Consider the following 20348-nt stretch of genomic DNA (forward strand, 5'->3'; position numbering starts at 1 on the left):
CTTTTGTTTTAAGCAATTTTACTATGGTGTACCTAGGTATGGGGTTTTTTTGTTTGTTTTAAAATTTATCTATTTGGTGTTCATTGTACTTCTTGAATATATAGAGGATGTTTTATATCAAATTTGGAAACATTTCAACCATTATGTCTTCTAGAATTTTCTCATTCTCTCTGACATCTGGGATTCCAATTGCATGTATGTTAGGTTGCTAATATAATCCCACAGGGCACTGATGTTCCCTTCATTTTTTTTTCTTTTTTCTCTCTGCCCCACTTAGAATAATACTGATCTGTTTTCAAGTGTACTAATCTTTTTCTGCAATGTTCATTCTGCTATTAAACCCATCCGTGAATGGGTTTGTTTCATTTTACAATATTTTCAATATTTAAATAAAACATTTATTTTATTTCATTTTTAAATAGTCCTTTTTTCAGTTCTAAAATTTTACTTTCATTCTTTTTTAGAGGTCACATTTATCTCATGAAGTATTCCATTTTAATCTATTATATCCATTTTTTTCTTATAAATTCTTGAATACATTTATAATAATTATTTTTAAAACTTTGCTAATTCAAATAACTGGTCATCTGTAAGTTTGCTTTTACTAATTGTGCTTTCTCAAGATTTGGGGTTATATTTTCCTGCTTCTTTGCAGATCTTATATCTTTTTATTATACTCCAGACACAATGTATAACAGATTTTATTTTCTTTTGTCTGGTGGTTAGGGTGTGGGGCTGATCATTAGGGTTCCAGAGTCAAGTTGAGCAGGGGCTGCTTTAATTAACCCAACCCCCATCCCCACTCCCATACTGACTTTTCAGTCCTGTCAGCAGTTGAGTTGGCAGGATGTTGGAACACAGTCTCAGAAATCTTTGATTCAACTTTGGGTTCAACTTCTGGTTGTTACCATGGGAGCTAAGTTCTCTTGAATCTTTTTACATCTTAACTAGAAGTCCTCCCACATTGCTTTTGAAATCATTTGGTTGATGAAATTCAAAATTCCAGGACCCATGGACACAGAATTTCTCCATAATAACTTGGGACTCTTACTGCATATTTAGTTCTGGCAGTTTGTGTAGCTTCTGCTTCTTGAAAAAAAGTTTGACTGAAAATTATTCCTTCTTGGGTATGTTCACATTTCTTTGGGTCTGTACTTATACGGCTGAACTATCAGCTGATTATAATGCCATAATCTCATGTATGAAAACGTGTGAAGCTAGTAGTGAAGTTTTACTTTAACCACCTAATTTAATATTCTTTCTCGGTTCATGTAAATGCCTTTGTAGAAAATACTACCAAGGGCGGCATTGTGGTTACTTTAATTCCATTGCCAATACTTTTATATGGTTTCCTGTATTCTAAAGGGAAGGCTATATGCACTTGTCTTCTTTTTAAACTTTTCCTCTTATGAATCAGTAGCAGTATGAATAAATGTCAGAAGTTCTTATTAAGTGGTTAAAATTGATACCTCTGTCTCAGCGTTCTTGATTTAAGTAATGATGATTAAGCAGACTTTAAATTAGAAAATGCCAGTGTTATAAAGAAATTGTTTTTTTTTACTAAGTAAAGAACACACAATAATAATAATATTTATAAATACTCTGTGCCAAACTCACTTGGTTCTGACATTTTAGAGATAACGAAGTCACAACATCAGGATTCAAAGTCCCACTACTTTACTAAAATGGGCTTTGCCAGTAATACTTAGAAAAGAACAGAATTATGTACTCTTTGGTCAAGAAACATTGCAATAGGAAAAACACTTGGAAGGTAGATTTGTCTCTCCTCAAAATAAACTCTCTAGTTAGGCTAAATGAAGGCATTTTTGTTGTTGTTTTTGGTTGGTAAGGAATGCAATTTCTCCATTCTAACATCTCAGACTATGCTAAACATTTTTATCAGATGAAGAAGTAATCAGCATAAAATATAATTAATATTGATTCAGAGAAAATATTAAGCTGGAGTCCTGATTATTTAACAGAACCACAGAATTTCACTTGATGCTAATGAAACTTGGCCATAGCAACCATGAGAATGTATGAGTTCTTGGGCCCAAGAAGCTAAGGGCTGGCCCCGCCTTGAGGAGCTGGCCAGTGGTCAGTAGAAACAGGAGCAGAGCTCCCCTTTCCCATGGTTGTTGGGTAAATTGACAGGGCTAGAAGCACAGCACACAGTGTGCGATTCTGCCCCATGTAAACGTTTCAGGTATGTTTTTCTTTATGTTGACCACTAGCCTGGCATTTGGGGCTAAGGTGGCAGATTAGCTGTTACAGACCTACCATTCTGACCCTTTAGAGAATGTTTGTCTACAGAGGAAGGCAATTCTGCAAGAGAGGTGAATGGATGGGAGAGAAGTAGGAAGTCTTCACAACAAGTGGTACCAGCTGCAGGGTAATTACTTGATTGAGGCGATTTTCACTCATCACTATTTGACAGTCAGCCTGTTGTTCTTTGAAGGGATTTGACTTGTGTTTGGTGACTTAAGGTGTGGACCAGAAAAGCAGGAAGGCCTGTGTAGGAGGAGAATCCACAGAGCAAGTGGCCCTCTGTCCACAGGTAGAGAATCTGTTGTTTCTTGAAGACCCTTGTATCTGAGCCTCATTGGCTTGTTTTCTGGAGAGTTGAAGCCTTGTCCTTCTTGGGAAGAGCATCAGACTGGCCCTTTCACGTCATGGCGGCTGGCTCTGAAGCCAGTGTCCTCAGCACCTTCCTTCAGAGGCAACATCTGATAGCCCTCCTGCGCCATCCATTACTGTCCTAAGTCCTCTTGGGGAACCTGAGGCAGTGCGGCTGGTCAGATCCATGCTTTCCACGTTGGACACATGTGGAGCATTGATTCTGACTTAGGGAGGATAGCACAGGTCACATGTTTGCTACAGTGGTGGAGGCATTTCCTCAGGGCAACACCCTGTACCCTCCAGAGACCAGGAACAGTGAGGCACTGGGGGAAAGATGGAGGCAGAATGGAAGCTGTGGAAGCAGAAAACTCTGGATGAAAACCCTAGTTGTCCCAGTTATGAGCTATGTGACTTGGAGCAAAATCCTAAACTCTTTAAGCCTTGGTTTCCTCATCTGTAAAATGGGCTGGTAGCTGACAGACTTGTTATGAGGACTGAAGGAGGCAGTTAATATAAAGACCTCATCTGTAACCTGGCACACAGTAGACATCCAGTAAATGGCCATCTCAGGGAGCAGAGCACAGAACACCTGGGTCACATAGCTGATAGGCCGCTGCACGATGTTGTTATAAAGATGCTGGAGATGCAGGGATGCTGCCAAATCAAGGCAGCCGAGTGGCTCCCTCTGTACCTTTACGTGTTCAGCCACCTGGGAAGGGGTGTGGAAAGCGTAGACACTACGCGGGAGAGGTGACTCCTTGGCAAAGGCTGGGGGGTACCAATCTACGACATGTCCACTGGGGACTAGGATTGAACAACACAAGCATGGGATAGCAGCGGAGGCTAAAGGCAGGCAAAAGTGGCCAGAGGCACCTGGCAGAATCTCAGTTATATGTCACAGCAGCAGTGAAGGCCGTAAGTGATAGGCACAAGCAATATGGAAACCTCACTTCACCAATCACTTCAACTTATTCCCTCATCACATCTTTTACATTAAAAAATATTTGTCGATTAATTGTTTTAAGCTTCCCCTTCTTTGAAAGTTTCTGGCTCATTTTCTAGTTAATCCAAAGTAAGTAAGTTGAAGAAGAAGGGGCAGAAAATTATGTGAATAGCCCCCCAATATCTAACAATGCCTTAGAAAGTAAAGACTGGCTGCATAGAGATTCCTTTTGAAAAGTATGTGTAACTGCTATCTTATAACAAGTGTATCTGTGGTTTGGTTTGGTAAGGTTACAAGTTTCCATTTCTGTGCTTTAACCAGCTATAGTCATTGGTACCAAGAAGGACACTCTTGCAAATCACCTTTAGGACACACACATGATGTCATTTCACACATGAGGAAACAGGTCAGGGAAGGCTAGTTGCCCACTGTCACAGGACGAGGGAGTGCTGGAGCCTCATTCCATACCTTGGCTGCCTGGTGTGCTTTCGTGAGAGAATTCTCTACAAACCCATCACCCCTGATTTCCCAGGCATCTGGGGGTCAGATGCCCATGTCAACCTTTTCCTCTATCATCCACGCGCATGAAATGCTAATCATGTAAAATCTAGCTCTGCTATTGGAGGTACGTGATCTGAGTAGCATCTATGTGGTAACGAGACATATAAGGACAGGTATTATTCTTTTATTTTTAACCAGCCCAGACCTCCTGAAAGATATGCTCCAAAATATCACTCTTTAAAATCAATGTTTTTCCAAAAAAATAAAAAATAAAATATAAAATAAAATTTTAAAATAAAATCAATGTTTCCAATGGGTTTACTACCCTTCTGTAAGGCAGGTTGTCCTTTCCTCGAGGTCAGCGTAGGCATGGGAGGCCATTCTGTAGGTGATGGGTAGGACTTCCCCTGGTCCTGGCTGCACTCTTCCAGGCAGCCAAAGCCAGAAGGGGTCTCAGAGTGCAGGGGACAGCCACTCGGCCATCGTTCTCCCTTGGCAAGTCGAGCAAAAGCCTGAACAGTGCCATGTCACCTGCCAAGAGCAGCTGTGTTCTTCTCCTGTGCCCTGACATTCTGTTACTGACCCAAGAGTGAGTTTTGGAAGAGATTTTAATAACACCCAGAAAGATATATCCTTTTGCTGCCTGATACAGTCAAAGCACTGTCAGAGGAGGCCAGTTACAACCAGAGATTTAAATAAGAACTGGAGTCTCAAAACATAATACCCCAAATGTCCAAGTTTCAGTTGAAAAACAGTCATCAGACCAAGAACAAGGAAGATCTCAAACTGAATGAAAAAGGACAATCAATATATGCCAACACTGAGATGACAGAGATGTTGGAATTATTTGACGATTTTAAAGCAGCTGTCATAAAAATGCTTCGACCAGCAATGATGAATACACTTGAAACAAATAAAAAACAGAAAGTCTCAGCAAAGAAATTGAAACTGTAAAGAAGAGTGAATGGAAATTTTTGAACTGAAAAAAAATTATATATATATATATATATATATATATAATAGTCATACATAGATATACAGATAAGAACTAAGCATTCAGGGAAAATAAAAGTGACGGAAAAGCAAATGGAGGGCTTTTCCAGTAAGCGGCCTGAGGTGACCTCTAAAAATGGTTCGCTATTCACTTGACCCAGAAAACCCCACAAAATCATGCAAGTCAAGAGGTTCAAATCTTCATGTTCACTTTGAGAACACTCGTGAAACTGCCCAGGCCATTAAGGGTACGCATATCTGAAAAGCCACCAAGTATCTGAAGGATGTCACTTTAAAGAAGCAATGTGTGCCATTCCGTCGTTACAATGGTGGAGTTGGTAGGTGTGCCCAGGCCAAACAGTAGGGCTGGACGCAGGGTTGGTGGCCCAAAAACAGTGCTGAATTTTTACTGCACATGCTCAAAAATGCAGAGTAATGCTGAACTTAAGGGCTTAGATGTAGATTTTCTGGTCACATCCAGGAGAACAAAGCCCCCAAGATGCGGCGCAGGACTTACAGAGCTCATGGTCGGATCAGCCCATACGTGAGCTGTCCCTGCTGCATTGAGATGATCTTTACTGAAAGAGAACAGATTGTTCCTAAACCAGAAGAGGAGGTTGCCCAGCAGGAAAAGATATCCTAGAAGAAACTGAAGAAACAAAAACTTATGGCCCAGGAATAAATGCCGCAAAAAATAAATGCAAATAAAAGTAAAAAAAGAAAGCAAATGGAGGGAATCAGTATCTAGCTAGTACCTACTATGTGACAAGGCCAGTAATGCTAAATGCTTTATTATTATTATTATTATATAATATAAATATATTATTACATATTTATTACTTAATCCTTACAAAACCCTAAGAGAGAGATAATATTCTCTTTCTACAGATGCAGAAACTGAGGCTTGGCAAAATGAAATGACCTGTCCAGGTTCTTTCGACTAACATAGCAACTATCTTAGGATGGCTTTACAAAGGCAGTAAATCTGTAACCAAGTACAGAAGAGACCTGGTTCCGTTGCAGTGTGTCAAGTGAGGGAGAATGGAAATGTGGTCCAGACCCCGATAGTGAAGAGTGTCGTGTGGAAGGCAAGATAAGCTTCCTTGGCCCCAAGTAGAAAGTGCAGATTGTGCTTGGATGGTGGATGAGGAAACTGGTTATGGGAACTCAAAACATCGAGTGCTGCTAAAGGACTCAAGTTCACAATCGGTCATTTTACCTTAACCTGAGAAGCAGGTGGACGTGATTCCAGGCTTTTGGGAAGAAGAATGATCAGATCAAAAAATACTCGAGGAAGGTAACCTTGCACAGCAAGAATCTAGAGAACATAATGAAGGTCTGAATAAAGGGGCTACGGAAAATAGCGGAGAGGGTTCTCAAACCAGATTCCAGGATAAAAATAAATAGAGCGGAGAAACTCTGGATGATTTTTCCACGGCTGATGAAGACAGACCACAAAGATGAATCGACCTTTCTCTTGATGAGAAATGTTTGAGGTGTGCCTGAGGGATGTGCGCTGATACCCCTGATACCCATTTCATTTAACATTTTCAACAACCATTTGGAGAAGGTGGTTCACTGAAATGAAGCCGTACGTTCTGATATTGTTTCACACACGTGCGCGTGCACCCATCGTTATGAAAGGTTTCAGACGTCTCAAAGGGGTCGAATCATAAGATAAGGTGTCTCTGTACCTATTCCCCAGCTTGTCACTTTCACACTGCCATCCTCTCCCAAGTGGAGCCCACCAACTCAGTTGTTGAAAAGCATACGTGTTGACGTAGACCTTCTTCTTTAAGGAGAATGCTCCTTACAGCTGTTTTAAAGGAGAAAATGTAGGCATCATAGAATAAAGAGAAATCCAACCAGATAGAAGTGGCAAGTCATGCATCCATGTACCCATGCCTGATTTCACACCCTGTCAACTCAGCCCCCCGAGTTTATGTGTAAATGGATAGATGCACATTGAAACTTACCTGGATATGACTTTCTTGGAAGCTTTTAGAGGCCTTGATAATGGTATTTTGGGGATAAAGAGTTGATAACTTTCTGCTTTGCTGCCTCTTGCAGCTTACACTGTGGCCTGCACATAAGTACCTCATTCCATCCTCCCAACCGCTCTGGGCATCAGACCTGTCACCCGCACTCTAGAGTAGACAGACTCCAGGCCTTGGAGATGAACGCCTGCTGGTCATTCTTGTTTAAGCCATCTCTGGGAGTCAGGAAACACTGCAGTCCTGGTGAAGTGAGGTGATAAAGAGGCACCCGTCCGTCACACAGGGTGCCTCTGGCTGGGCCTGACCAGACCCCATCTGTTTTCCTCTACTAATGGCACAGGAGAACTTAAGCATTTACAAGACTTGGGATCCCTGGTTGCAAATATTTTCTGTCTTTTTTCCCCATCCTTGACACTTTGCTTGTACTGAGGATTTATGTTGGAGGCTAAAGCGCCTCACAGAGATGCTGAAGGAGTGGAGGATGGTTATAAGGCAAGTCCTGGTGATTTGCCTTCTAAACTGCACTAGGGAAGTGGGCTAGGTGGTAGCCTGCACTGAGACCTCCAGCCTGCTATTCAGATTCTCTCCCAGATACCCACTAACTGGACACTCATCTGGCTTTATAAGCTATTCTTTCAGGACTGACATTCTCTCTTTTCCACTAAGCCTATTGGTCAGCTACACCTGTCAACTGCTTTAATTGTACAATTATAGCACTGTCCTCAGATAACTAAGGTAGGAAGGTAGAAGTGCAGCTGAAGATAACCCCAGTGGATGGCAATTTGAATTACAATTTTTTTTGTTTCAGTTACCTATTGCTGTGTAACATACAACCCTAAAACTTAGTGTCATGAAATAACAGTTGTTTATTTCTTGCAATTCTGTGAGTAGGCAACCTGGGTTCTAGTATAGTTCTTCAGCTAGTCTTAGGTAGGGTCACTGCAGTCATCTGAGTTTAACAGGCCTAAGGGCCTCACTCACGTATCTAGCCGTGGGTCTGGCTCTTGGCCAAGGCACCTCGGTCCATCTCCACATAGCCTCTCATCCTCCAACAGACTGGGCTTCTGCACAGCAAGGGGTCTCAGGGTCCCAGGAGAGCAAGAGGAGGCATTGCAAGGCTTCTTGAGGCCTAAGCTCTGCAACTCACGCAGTGTCACTTTCTGCACATTCTATTGGTCAGGTCACAAGGCAGCCCCGACTCAAGGGATGGAGAAAAAGGCTCTATCACGGTGCCCAAGCAAGAAGGGGGCTAATCAAGGGACATTTCAACTTGGGGTAAGGGACTTTACACAAACAGAGAACAGCATAAGGTCATCTGGTGCTGGGAACAGAGATGTGGGGATATGGGAAGAGGCAGGAAAACCTTCTGCACAGAGTCTTAGGAATAGCTGGGGTGTTGTAAGCACACCGGGTACCTCGCACCTTGGGCATCTGTTGTATAATTAACACCAACACCATGGAAAAATAGAGTTTGTTTAGAGGGCTGTAAAGCTTAGTCACTGCCCATACTAGGCCATCCCGCGCTCCCAACTGGAAGAAGGAAAATGCAGGGAGAGTCAAAAAGAGGAAGAAAAAACTAATCTACTGCAGCCAGGTGGGGAGGGAAAGCAAAATCGATGGTATAAATCCCTCCCCCCAAATCCACATATTCACATATCCACATACTGTCCCTCCCTCTTGGGCTGTTTCCTGTTTCTTTAAAGTAGACATTCTCAAATCCTGCTCACTGGATACTTCCAATGGATCTTATGTTCTTATTTTTAGACCAATACTTCCCTTGCTTTGGGGCTGTCCTTTTAAAAATTTTCTGCAAGAATTTATAACTTGTTCATATTCTCTTATTTTTAGAGGGCACTTCTCCATTGATGTTTTTCCAAAAGCTGGTGAGTATTCTTTGTAAAGAGATGGGTGGGCTTGGGGTGCTTTATCCAGCACAGTTGGCTCACATACTGGCAGGATGGGGTGAGGGAAGGTGGCTACAGTATGTACCATGTTTATGCTTACAGTATGGAAGTATATGTTTGGTAATAAAACTAAACTTGTATAGTACTTGGCTAAGTCCTAAAGGGCTCTCTGGTAATAAGAAAATGATGGAATTGAGTACTAATCAATGCTACAGTACCTACCTAAGTTTACTTTGTATGAAGATCGTATTTGTAAAAAATCTCTAGAACTGCTCAATAGCTCCACGAGGTAGGAGGCCTGTCTCTGCAGTGTGCGCCTCTAACTCCAGCGCCCAGCAAACCCCTAACACAGCGTGGACTACAGTACATACTTTGTAAGTAGAAGAATCATCATTATTATTATCGTCCCCACAGGCAGAGGTGGGAGGCTACCTAGGGTCAGAGTCAAACGCGTTATAATAGGAATGATGCCTAATCCTTCCATCTGGACACTAATCATTCTGGGTTCGTTTTGCAGTCTGTGACACACGGAGAAAGCAAGGAGGAGGGCTCTTTCACACAGCCCCAGAAATTCAGGTTTAGAACGAATCTTAGCAATCAACAGTCTTCTCGGTCAATCCAGTATTCCTCTTTAGAGTGTCTTTGGAGGGTTTGGTGTCTGAACACTTACATGCAAGGAAACACTCTTTTTCACCAGCCACTGGATTCCTTTTTCATAAAAAAATCTACTTTATTCTCACTCTTAAAGGTGTAAAAATATCGAATAGAAACCTGCCTCCTGCAATTTCTACCTCTGGACCCTTATTCTGTGTTCGGCATCAGGCAGACCAAACCCATTTTCTCTTCTACACAGTGCTCATTCGAATAATTGAATTTCCCCTGTTGCGGAATAGATGACAAAACTGGTTGAGTTTCACAATGCTAACCCAAAGGAAAAATTGTCTTGAATAATGATATTACAATACGTGGAAAGTTTAGGGATTTGTACACCATCTCATGGTTTTGAACTGTGTGGGTAGAGACATTGAGAGTTGACAGATTAGTCAGGGATTTGTCAGGAGTATTAATTACAGACTTTGAAATCTTGGTCAGTGAAAGTTCATCATAGTGCATCTTGCAAATATGATCAAAGTCTTTTCAGTACTGATTTGATGATGCTTAACCACAGTGTGTAAAGAATGAAGGTTTTCATTAGAAATTACTGATGTAATAGAGCACGCTGTAAGGGAAGAGGGATTGTTGGACTATTAAAATTCATGCTCTTCCCCCACCCTACCCCACCCCTCTTTTGGGGGCCCTACTCTCATTGTCTCTGAACACCTGAAATGGCGTTTTGAACTGCTGCAAAGACGTGTAGTCTTTACAGCATTAGTGCAGCTCAGCGATGACCACCACCATGAGGGCAAAGGTGGGGCTGGTGTTAAGCAATGTATTTAAAACCATAAAAATAAACCGTAAAAACCTGGGGGCTAACTAATTTGGCGAGCGAAAGAAATTTACGGCTGGCTGAAAACTTGAAAAATGGAGGAGTAAAGCGCATAGCTGGTAAGTGGAAAGGAAAGCAGTTCTTCTATCTTGCCCTGGTCGAGGTTTAGGAAAACAATCTATTATTTTTGAGAGCTTTTTTTTTTTTTTTCTTTCTCCTGGCACCTAAACCATGGAAAATGAAATAAAAACACACTCGATGCAGCTCCTCCAAAATCACTGGCCTGCATTTCCCTCTCCTTTCTGCAAGGAAGACTCATCCGTGCCTTCCAAAGGTTGTCAGAACATGGAGGGTGTCAGTGGGCTTCTTTTGTGCTAACTTCCCACAGGTAGATTTCCCGCAGCAGCCAGGTGGAAGGCACACAAAGGTGCCAGTGCCCGGTCTTGGTCCCCCCAGTCCCGTTGTGCTGGTGTTTCAGGAACGATGGCCTGCTGCCAGCCAGGGGTGGGAGGTGCTCGTCCCGACAGAACTGGGGCAGGTCTCCTCTGCTTCACCTGTTCTAACGCTCTTCCTGTTCAGTTGCCTCTGTACGCCAGAGGGTGGCACCCCAGGCACTCCAGAGGTGGAATGGAGGAAAAGGGAAAGAACTGGAGGAGAGGTGGGGGGAAGGGGATCGGAGGGCAGCGAAGGGGTGGAGAGAGAAGGGCTGCAAAGGGGAAAGTTGATAAAGTCTGATTTTGGTCTCCGGCTGCCAGCTAACTTGGAGCCCACCCGTACCCCTTCACGGAATAAGCGGGCTTCTGCCAGACTAAGTGTCAGAGTTAGGAATTTCTAAGAGGAAAAAGGCTGTGACGGTGACCAACAGCCCCTACCCTCCTGGGTCCCGGGAAATCGGAAGGGAAACTAGTGTCGGCGGCTGCTCGGCGGGCCGGGGCTTCGGCGGTGGGCGTACAGCCGCTGGCACTAAATCGCTATGAGTGAGCCAACATCTGACCCGTCCCTTTGTGTCGTGTTTTGCAGTTGCTCTATTTGTGCAGCTCACTGAAGGATGATGCCCTGAGGGGGATCTCCGCCTTTAACCTCCCACACACCTCCCTCCACGCACCAATCGCTGGAATCGCCGACCCGACGGCCTCCTGGGCCTTCTACCCAGCACCGCAGCATCCCCCGGCCCGGGAAGGAGCGCGGTCTCCGCGGCCCAAGCTGGGAGCCAAGTTATAGCGGGGGCGGCGGGAAGGGTGGTGGCCCGCCGGCAGCTGCCAGAACGCTTCTCAGACGCCCGGAGCTGGGGCCCGAGGCCGGCTGGCACGTGCTGGGCCGCGGCCCTCAGGGATTTTGGTCGTGCGGTGGGGGTCCCGCTGAGGCTGGCGAGGCGCACTACGGCTGTTGGGAAAGGGAGCCAGGTGGCAGCCCCGAGAGTGTGGCGTTTTATCCTCTCCTTGTAACCACGACTGGCCGGGCCATGCCCTCTGCCGCCTAAGTCACCAGATCGCCCTAGAGAGAGTGGGCTCCTCTTCGAGCGCGCTCCAGAACCGGTTGCCACCAAAGGTCTCCCGCTGTCAGTGGTGACTCAGATTCCCAGTGATTTGGGAAGACTGTTGTGCTGGGTGGAAAGAAAGAAAACTATGAAAATCAAACACCCGCGGGCAAAGGTTCAGTCCAGCAAGTGATGCTTTTCCAGCCCCCTTGGGCTCCGCGAGGAAATACACAAGAGGAGAGAGGGAAGTGTGAGCCTGGAGTATTGCTCTGGGCAAAGCACGAACCCGGGCTCGTCCCTCCAGGGCAGGCAGCTTCCGGAGGGGCCGCAAGACAAAGCGCAGAAAACGTTTTGACCGAATGAATGTGTAATCTATTCTTGAGACGAGCAAAGATACAGCTAAAGTTTAATAAAGAAATTAAGCGTTAGGAAGGCTCCCGCTGCTTGCAGAGGACGGGGAGGTGGAGCAGGGCAATACACTGCAGTTAAGTTGGTTTCGGAACTTGGAGAAACCACGCCGGCGACGCCTGTGGTTCCAGCGAGGGCCGTAGATGTCGCCCGACTTCATTCTTGCTTTCAGTCCAAGCCATCCTCCGTTCTCCCTCTCCACATCTCGTGGAGGAGGCAGGAGGGGACACCGCTCTGCTTGTGTCTGCAAAGGCGACATCCAGGACCAGAGCGGAGACCTAACGCCCACCCGCCCTTCTCTAGACTCGGACTCTGCGGGAGAGGGCGGAAAGGGCTCGTGGTCACCCGATGCCAGGCGCTCGGCCGAAGCTCCCCAGCACAGTCTGGGTTGCACGAACTGCCGCCTCCGAGCCGACCTCCTGCTTGTGCCCCAAATAAGAGCATTTAGACGGTTGCTTTCCCCGACTCCTTTTTTTTTTTTTTTTTTTTTAGTGTTCACAGGGTCACTGGAGCAGACGACGCGGGGGCGGCCGAGCTGCACAGAAGCAGAAGACAACCATCAGGGTTTTTTCTGTGTGGTTCTTTTCCGGTCCCTGTCTGCGTCGTCCAACTCCACGGAGAGCGCGGAGCACTCGGGCGCGCGGCGGGTTTGGGGCTCCTCTCCCGCAGAGCAGGTTGGTCTCTTTTCCCCGGGTGCCACGATAGGCGGTTAAGGCGCAGAGTTTGCCTGCGGCCGCCACCTGTAACCACTTACGGGAGCTCCAGATGCGGGCATTGTAGACCTCTCGCCTCTGCGTCTACTTCGCCACATCCACACCCGCGTCCCTTCCCTCCTGCAGCGAAATCCCCGGGGTGGAGCCCGGCGCGCGTTCTCAAGCCCCTCCAGAAACCCTTGGCCTCCTTCACCTCGCTAAGGACTATCGGGAGGATGCGCCGAGGAGACTTTGACCCGGGGCTGTGTTGCCACGCTGACGTTCTGCATCTGCTTACAAAACATAACAATTAACCAAGGTGGCCAGACGGCGGGACGACTCCTCACTGTCTTGCTTCTCTGCACCGAGGCACCCTTCTGGGGTGCGGGTTAGGGAGGCCCCTAAATTGAGTCTGTAGTCCATCTAGCCTGGTTTCTCCCGCGGCGGGATGTTCCATCTCCCAACCGATTTGCCCCCCACTACTCCGCTGCGGGCCTCTCAAACCCAGGGGAGCCCAGGGAAGGGCAGAAGTGGGAATGCAGGGTGCGCATTTAAATGTCAGATAGGGGTGCGGACCTAGAGGAGGCCCAGGGTGTGCACGGAGTTCGGTCTTCCGGGGAAGGAGCGGGAGTGGGGCCTTCGGACACCAAGGACAAGGGGGATGGGGACGCGCAGGGAGGAAGGGTGGGGGGTATTGCGCTCTCCCTACTGCTCTCCACGGCGCCGTCTTCTCTGGCCGTAACACGCCCAGGGACGGTTCCTGGACGGTTCTCTGAGAGCCCAACAAATCTCGAGTATCCCAACCAAGCCGAGGCACCATCCTCTCTCCCACCTGGAGACCACGACTCTTCTCAGTCCTTTTTTCTTAAAATGATTTTTTTTTTTGAGTTCTTTTTTCATTTCCCTATTTCACCTGCTCTGCGCTCACTCGCTTCCCGCCTCGCACCCGGGCTGCGGAAAAAACGCCTCCGGGGATCGCTCCTGGCCCTTTTCTCAACTCCCCACCAAAGTCTATGCCTCTTACCGGAGGTTCGGCGCGGGAGAAAAACTAGGTGCCCCTGCGGGGTGGCTTAGAGAGGGCGCCTAAAAAGTACCGCGTGAAGCGAGGGCGAGGAAGATGAGCAGTCTGCGGATGGGGGTCCCACGCGGACCCCCAGAATCTGGAAGGGAGGAGAGCTCAGAGACGCCCCGCGCGTTCCCGAGGACCCACCCAGTCCTGGCGCCTGCCCCAGGGCGGCTGAGAGAAACTCCCGAGGCAGAGCCTGGGCTCAGGGGCGCCTCCTGAGGCTTTCCGCTGGCGGCAGCGGCCGGGCCTGGCTCCGAGTGTGGCCGGAGCACCCCCTCTGTTCCACGCGCACGCCGTGGCCACCACTGGATTGCCGGGGCGGGGGGTGGGGGGTTGGCGGCGGGGAAGAGAGGAGAGGGCACACTTTGGGGTGGGGGATGGGTGCGCACAGAGCAGTCCGCAGCCCAAGTCACTCCAGTAAACACGCCCGGCAGGGGCAGGGACGGCGGCGCGCGCAGCTGGGAACCCAGCAGGGACACCCCCGCCTTTACCTGTCCGTGCCTGCAAGCGCCGGCGGCCGCGGCGCCGCGGGGGCGGGGCTTGCCAGCCCGCGCGCCGGGCGGGACTTAGCGGGGGCGGGGCCCACGGTGATTGGGCGCGAGCGCGGGGCCTCCAGCATGAGCTGGGGAGCAAAGCCGCGCAGGTTTCATTTCGCTCCGCGCAGCCTCCAGGTTTCGAGTTTGCGGGAGCGCTGCGTCCCTCGTCGCCGCCACCGTCACCAAATTCTCTCAGCCGTCCTGAGCGCCCTGCCCTTTGAGGCCAGCATCGCTTCAGATTGCTGGATTCGCCTCGCTCCTGCCGCCGCCGCCGCCGCTACCGCCTCGGTGCCCTTCCCCTGGCTCTAGTCCCCCCAATGTCTGACTCTGACTCTCGGACCGAGAAACGCAAGGTAAATACTTCCGAATCCCGGGGAGCAGACTGGGTACTGATGGAAGATTGGCGCGGGAGCCAGCACGGCGCCACCTCCAGCCCGCTTCCCGCGCACGTGCAGGCAGAGGCGCGCGTCCCCGTCCGGCTTGTCGGGCGGCAGGAGGCGGTCACCAGTGAGGGTCGAGTTCCCTCCCCAGGCAGGTCCTCTTTGGGGAGGGGTCGTCCGCACCGAGGCTGCGAGCAGTTAGTCTAAGTACGGCTCGGGCGGAGATGCGGCGCGCGGGGGTGGTGAAGCGTCTCCGGGCCGGTTGGGAGAGGCAGCGCGTGCTCTCCGCACTGGCCCGGGAGCTGGGGGCCGCCGCGCCGGACTGGGCTGCGCGCCCAGCCGTGAAGTCGCGCCGCCCGCCCGCCCTGGCGGCGCACGAGTAGCTGCCGCGAGGTACGAGCCGGTCTCGCGTCTCGGCTTTTCTCGGGCGCGGGCCCGCTGTGAAGGATTTATGGAACAGTGATGGTGATTAAACTGACGGGACTCGGCTTTTCCTTTTACCCGTTCAGGCCGACGTTTTGGGCAACTAATGCGTTCGTCCTCTCTCTCGGACGTGTCTGGGGGTCCTGTCCGGTGTGCAGGCGCCCTGCGGACGATGCCAGACGCACGATCCACAGACAGCGAGAGACAGAGAGCCTCCTCCGACCGCTGGGGCCACGCGATGGACCAGCCGCTGGCTGTAGAACCTGCCCGGACCGTGGGGCCAGACCGTCTTAGCGATTCGGGCGTGCCCGAGCGCAGTGCTGGCTGGCAGTGCCGTGCCCTCGGGGGCTTGTTACTCGGGGTTGGCGCAGGTAGTGGAAGGCCCGCCGGACACCGGGGATGGGGCTATGGATGTGTTCCTTGTCTGCGGTGGTCACGGGTGCGCGCGGAAATGCGCGTCGGTGGCCAGTGGTAGCCGCTCAGATTTGGTGCGTGTCCCGTGGTGCACGGGGAGAAAGAGGGAGGAAGTTGGAGAAGGATGGGGGCTACAGCTGGGGAGGGGGTGACCTTTGGGGTCCGCACCCTAGCGGGCCTGGGTGGGGGTCGGCTGCTGGGACTGGAGTCTGGGGCCGGCCGTGAGGGTCCTGTTTTGTCTCCAGGTGACTGGCTGCTGGGCGCGGCGGGAGCTGCGGAGGCGCGCGCGGCGACCGGACTGGCGGAGGGGCGGGGCGGGGTAGCCTCGGCAGCCTCCGGCCCCGAGGCCGCGGAAACCTTCGCCGCGGCTACCGCCGCAGCGACGGCCGGAGCCGCTTTCGGAGGCGAGTTTGTCAACAATCGCCTGGCCTTTGGCGGCCTGTCGGGCAGGCGCCGCCCCCGCCGCCGCAGGCGATTGGCTGTGGCGCGGAGCGACCGCACGAGGGCCAATTGGGAGCGCGGGCACCCGGCGCCAGCGGCGCGGGGAGGTCGGCGGTGCCGGCGGCGGTGGGCGCAGTGCGCGAGGGGAGGAGCGGGAGGAGGCGGAGGATGTTCCCGGCGGCTGCGGCCGGGGCAGCGCGGACCAGAGACGCGGCGTGCGGAGCCTTCAGCTGCCCGGCGGAGCGCGGCAGCGGACGGGCGGCGAGTTGCAGGCTCTCCGCTGCCCCGGGCGCTCCGACCGCGAGTCCCGGGCTTTGTCTCCCGGACCGCCTTCGTGTTGACGGTCAGGGGGCTCCGGGTCGGCGAAGGGCGCGGGCTGGGCGCCGCCGGGCCCCGGCCCGGACGCGACGCTCGGAAGGGAAGGGGCGAACGTGAGTTTCGGCCTGATTGCCTTCGGAGGGGAGAGTCTATGGGGTACGGGAGCCGCGCGCCCCGATGCCGCCCAGCGTGCGGAGTTACTTGTGGACTTTGCAGGGGTCGCCAGGGCACGGCTTTGGGGACCCCCTCCCATTTGGAGGTGTGCACCTAACAGTGCGGGTGTACCTCGGAGAAGTTCCGGCGAGTTCGGTGTGGCGCGCTGCCCCCCCGCCCCGCAGCCGGAGGAGGGGCGCGCGAGCCGGGAGCGGGAGGGACCTCGGGCGGGCGGAGAGCCGCAGCCCGGCTGGGCCGAGCCGCGCTGAGTTACAAACTCTATTGTGACGCACTTACTACGACTGACGGCCCTTGCCAAACCTTCCCCAGACTTGCTGTCCTCAGCACTTTCGGCAGAACAATGGGGCCGGAGCGGGGAACGCGGCCAGCCGCCTGCAATCGCTGCATCTGCGCCCGCTCCTGGGCTCCAGCGCTGTATCTGATCCCGGGAAATCAGAGCCCGCTGGGAGTTTCTGACTTACTCTAGTCGGGCCTGAGCAAAGAGCACATGTGAATAGATCTCAAACAAGCAGCCTCTCGTAAAACGTGTGTGTGTATGTGTGTGTGTGTGTGTGTGTGGTGGTAGAGCACCAGTTCCACTAGTAATTGACATTGTTGCTGTGTTTTGTTTGGTGGTAGGGAGTTTAGTCCCTCCTCCCCACCTCACCCCCCCCCAAACAAAGATAATGATACCTTTGTTATGCAGGTTATTTTTATTATTATTTGGAAGAGCGTATGGAAAACTATTCCTATATAAGCAATGACAGTGTTAAAGTGTTGGGCATTAATTCTAACGATTTTTCAAGAATAGGTGAAAGTCTGCCCATTTGGGTATTCGTTGTAATTATTATTTTGCTTAAGATAACCCTAGTTTTAATTTTCCTTGCAGAAAAAAAGACCAAATGGCAAAGCAACCTTCCGATGTAAGTTCTGAGTGTGACAGAGAAGGTGGACAATTGCAGCCTGCCGAAAGGCCTCCTCAGCTCAGGCCTGGGGCCCCCATCTCTCTACAGACAGAGCGGCAAGGTAATCCCGAAGGAGAAGGGGACCGCTGCCCCCAAGGCAGCCCGCAGGGCCCACTGGCCCCACCGGCCAGTCCCGGCCCTTTCGCTACCAGATCCCCGCTTTTCATCTTCGTGAGAAGATCTTCCCTGCTGTCTCGATCCTCCAGTGGGTATTTCTCTTTTGACACAGACAGGAGCCCGGCACCCATGAGTTGTGACAAATCAACACAAACCCCAAGTCCTCCTTGCCAGGCCTTCAACCATTATCTCAGTGCGATGGGTAAGCAATGCCCGGGGGAGCAGCAGTGCACGTGTGGTTGCTTGACTCTGTCCAGAGGCTGTGTGTAACATTTAAAGCCCCCTTTGAGAATCCTTTTACAGATATTTTCCATGTTTTGTTGGGAATGACGCATACGTCAAAACATCCAACCAACATTTAAAAAACACGTTACCAAGTTTTGTGGCAGCGATGAGTTGAGGTCCAAGCATCAGCCTATTGGGCAGTATATCTCGAACCCCTGGTGCCTTCATTAAAGTATCTAACTGTGGCATGTTGTCCTAACCACTAAGATTTCCTCATTAATGACATTCTGCTTGAAAGGGACTCAATCAGTTACGGCAGATAGAGTAATAACCTAACCGAAAGTGTGGAAGAAGGGATGAGACAGGTGAATCGTTTTCAAAAATGACATTTTAAGAAGATGAAATAGTTCATATCAGCATTACCACCATAGAACCATGAAAATATTTTGTTTTCTACTCAGGTTCCTGTTTGGGCTTATTTTGTTTGCTTGGAGGGTTTGGACATAGTACTAATAAGATTAGATTGCGGGTTTTTATTTCAGGGATTAAAGATAGTTTCAGAGTCTGAAGGAAGAGTGGCAAACGTAAATGCCCAGAAAAATCTGGCAATCCCATCGGTGAGGGAACTGACCTGGTGGGGATTATGGCAGCTTGGAGAGCGTTTGCTCTTGTCCATTTGGCTGCTCCCAGTTGGGGCTGTGAGGGTGTGTGGTCTCAAGGTGGTAGGTTTTCCTATAGGGCCAGATAATCCAAGAATGCAGACTTTGATGCCAAATCTCCTGATGCTTTGGCAACTTGTTTAGAACTTTGAAAGCACTGTGTAAGCCAAATAAAAACATCTGCGGGCTTGATTTGATCCTTGAGCCTCCAGGGTATGGCTTTGAGTATGCAGAGTCCTCACCACCCTGATCAAGGGGTGAGTGTGTCGGTTCAAATCGCTGTTCCCCAGTAGTGGAAAAGGTTCATGTCTTGATCAGGATTCACTAGACTCTCATTTACCATTTGTCCAGATTAGCCCTTCTGCGTTAAAGAGATACAAGTAAGTTGGCAGTGTTTCCAATTAAGAAATCCAGCATAGATCCTATTAAAACATAGGTGATACTTACCATGCCAAAGGCTAACTAAAACAAAATCATCAGAGTAGCCACGTAACTGTTGGAACACATGACAAATCTTAGTTTTGCAAATACAGTAGACTTCAGTCTTCATAATCTTCAGTGCAGTAAACCGTGCAGGTCCGTCCCCATGTTGCAGAGTTAGTAAGAACCTCAGGACCTCGGTCCTTTGTCAGAGGTTGGGCACACCTCGGAAGTGGCAGACAAATGACAAAAATACCAGCAGCTATACATGTTGGCTGCGTGTCTCCTGCTAAATGCTTTCTTAGGACCCCTCCTTCGGGAAAGGAGCTGGAAGTTTTATTATTACTGTTACTTTAGTTATTGCTACTCCTGAGCTCATTTTAGCCTTAGAAGGTCTTGGTGCTTGCATATGTTTTTCTGCCCTTGAAAATGCTCTTGACTATATGAGGACTTACAAGTAAATGAGTTACTAAATGAATTAATGGGGCCTTATGGTGTGCGTGTTTAAAACCCCATGTATTTTAAGGATCCTCTGGAAGCCATTATAGTTTTTCCGTGCAGACCTCTGTATCAGGTGGCTTAGTGCGTGGAAATAGTTGCTCCTTCCCTGGAATATTCCTTCCTTAACCAGGAATAGTGAGTGAGGTAGTGTTTTGTTTTCTTTCTTTTTTTTTTTTTTAATAGGGATAGGCATGAATGCTTTTTTTTGGTGACGTGCCATTTAGCAAGCAAATTATAAGGTAAGCACCGTTACTTGAGATGACAGATGTAGAGCTTTAGAGAGATCACAATCTAAATTATTAAGCAAAGTTATGGTTTTACCTGTGAAGTGTAAAGTAATGGATCTCGAGGTGTAATTTTATAGTATTAACTACGTTCCCGTAGGTTGGTGAGATAACTTAGAGTTTAATGCATAGGATTAAATGATAAGTTCTGAGGGGTTTGTCTGAAGTTAACGCACCAAGGTAAGTTTTCAGTATTAAGTTCTTGCGAGATTTGTTTGGGTGGGGTGGGGGGAGGAGGTGGGATGGGGGGAGGGAGGAATTGCTGGTGGGACGAGGGGATTTAGATGTGAGTGTGTTAAATTAAAGAAAAAAATTTGCACCCTTTGTAGTCTGTAACTTTTTTCCCTGGCTATTCTTAAAATAGTTCAGTGCCCAGCGACCACTGAAATACGCTGAGTTGGTAAATTTGGGTTCTCTAAACATAGCCGTGTTTAGTACTCCTTACTCAGCCATGTCCATTAAGATCTACAGTGAAGCTTTTGATAA

The 20348-nt window shown here is 49.4% G+C and overlaps 1 protein-coding gene and 2 long non-coding RNA genes across 18 annotated transcripts in view; 1 reads left to right on the forward strand and 2 right to left on the reverse strand.

Annotated features, from left to right (window-relative positions):
• LOC309611611 overlaps nt 1-20348 on the reverse strand; it is a 126583-nt gene that overhangs the window by 14403 nt on the left and 91832 nt on the right. The gene's annotated exons all lie outside the window — the stretch shown is intronic.
• LOC309611610 lies at nt 12250-14653 on the reverse strand. Its single transcript, XR_014234631.1, has 2 exons — nt 14518-14653; nt 12250-13250 (listed from the first exon to the last, which is right to left on the reverse strand). It is a non-coding gene; the product is annotated as an uncharacterized lncRNA (long non-coding RNA).
• Nucleotides 14924-20348, forward strand: part of BCL2L11 (BCL2 like 11) — a 153458-nt gene continuing 148033 nt past the window's right edge. For 4 of the 16 annotated variants that reach the window (XR_014234618.1, XR_014234619.1, XM_082356242.1 and 1 more), the window contains exons 1-2: nt 14929-16651; nt 17581-17975. Coding sequence is in view for 11 of the 16 variants with exons in the window: in XM_082356242.1 (XP_082212368.1) it covers nt 16389-16651; nt 17581-17975 (658 nt within the window). In the remaining 5 variants the exon portion in view is untranslated. Of the gene's footprint in view, nt 16652-17580; nt 17976-19761; nt 19818-20348 lie in introns of all 16 variants that reach the window. The other 12 variants (XR_014234620.1, XM_082356233.1, XM_082356232.1 and 9 more) reach the window with 8 other exon arrangements.

This window comes from Balaenoptera borealis (genome assembly GCF_965194805.1).
Source record: "Balaenoptera borealis genome assembly, chromosome: 15".
Classification (NCBI taxonomy): Eukaryota; Metazoa; Chordata; class Mammalia; order Artiodactyla; family Balaenopteridae; genus Balaenoptera; species Balaenoptera borealis.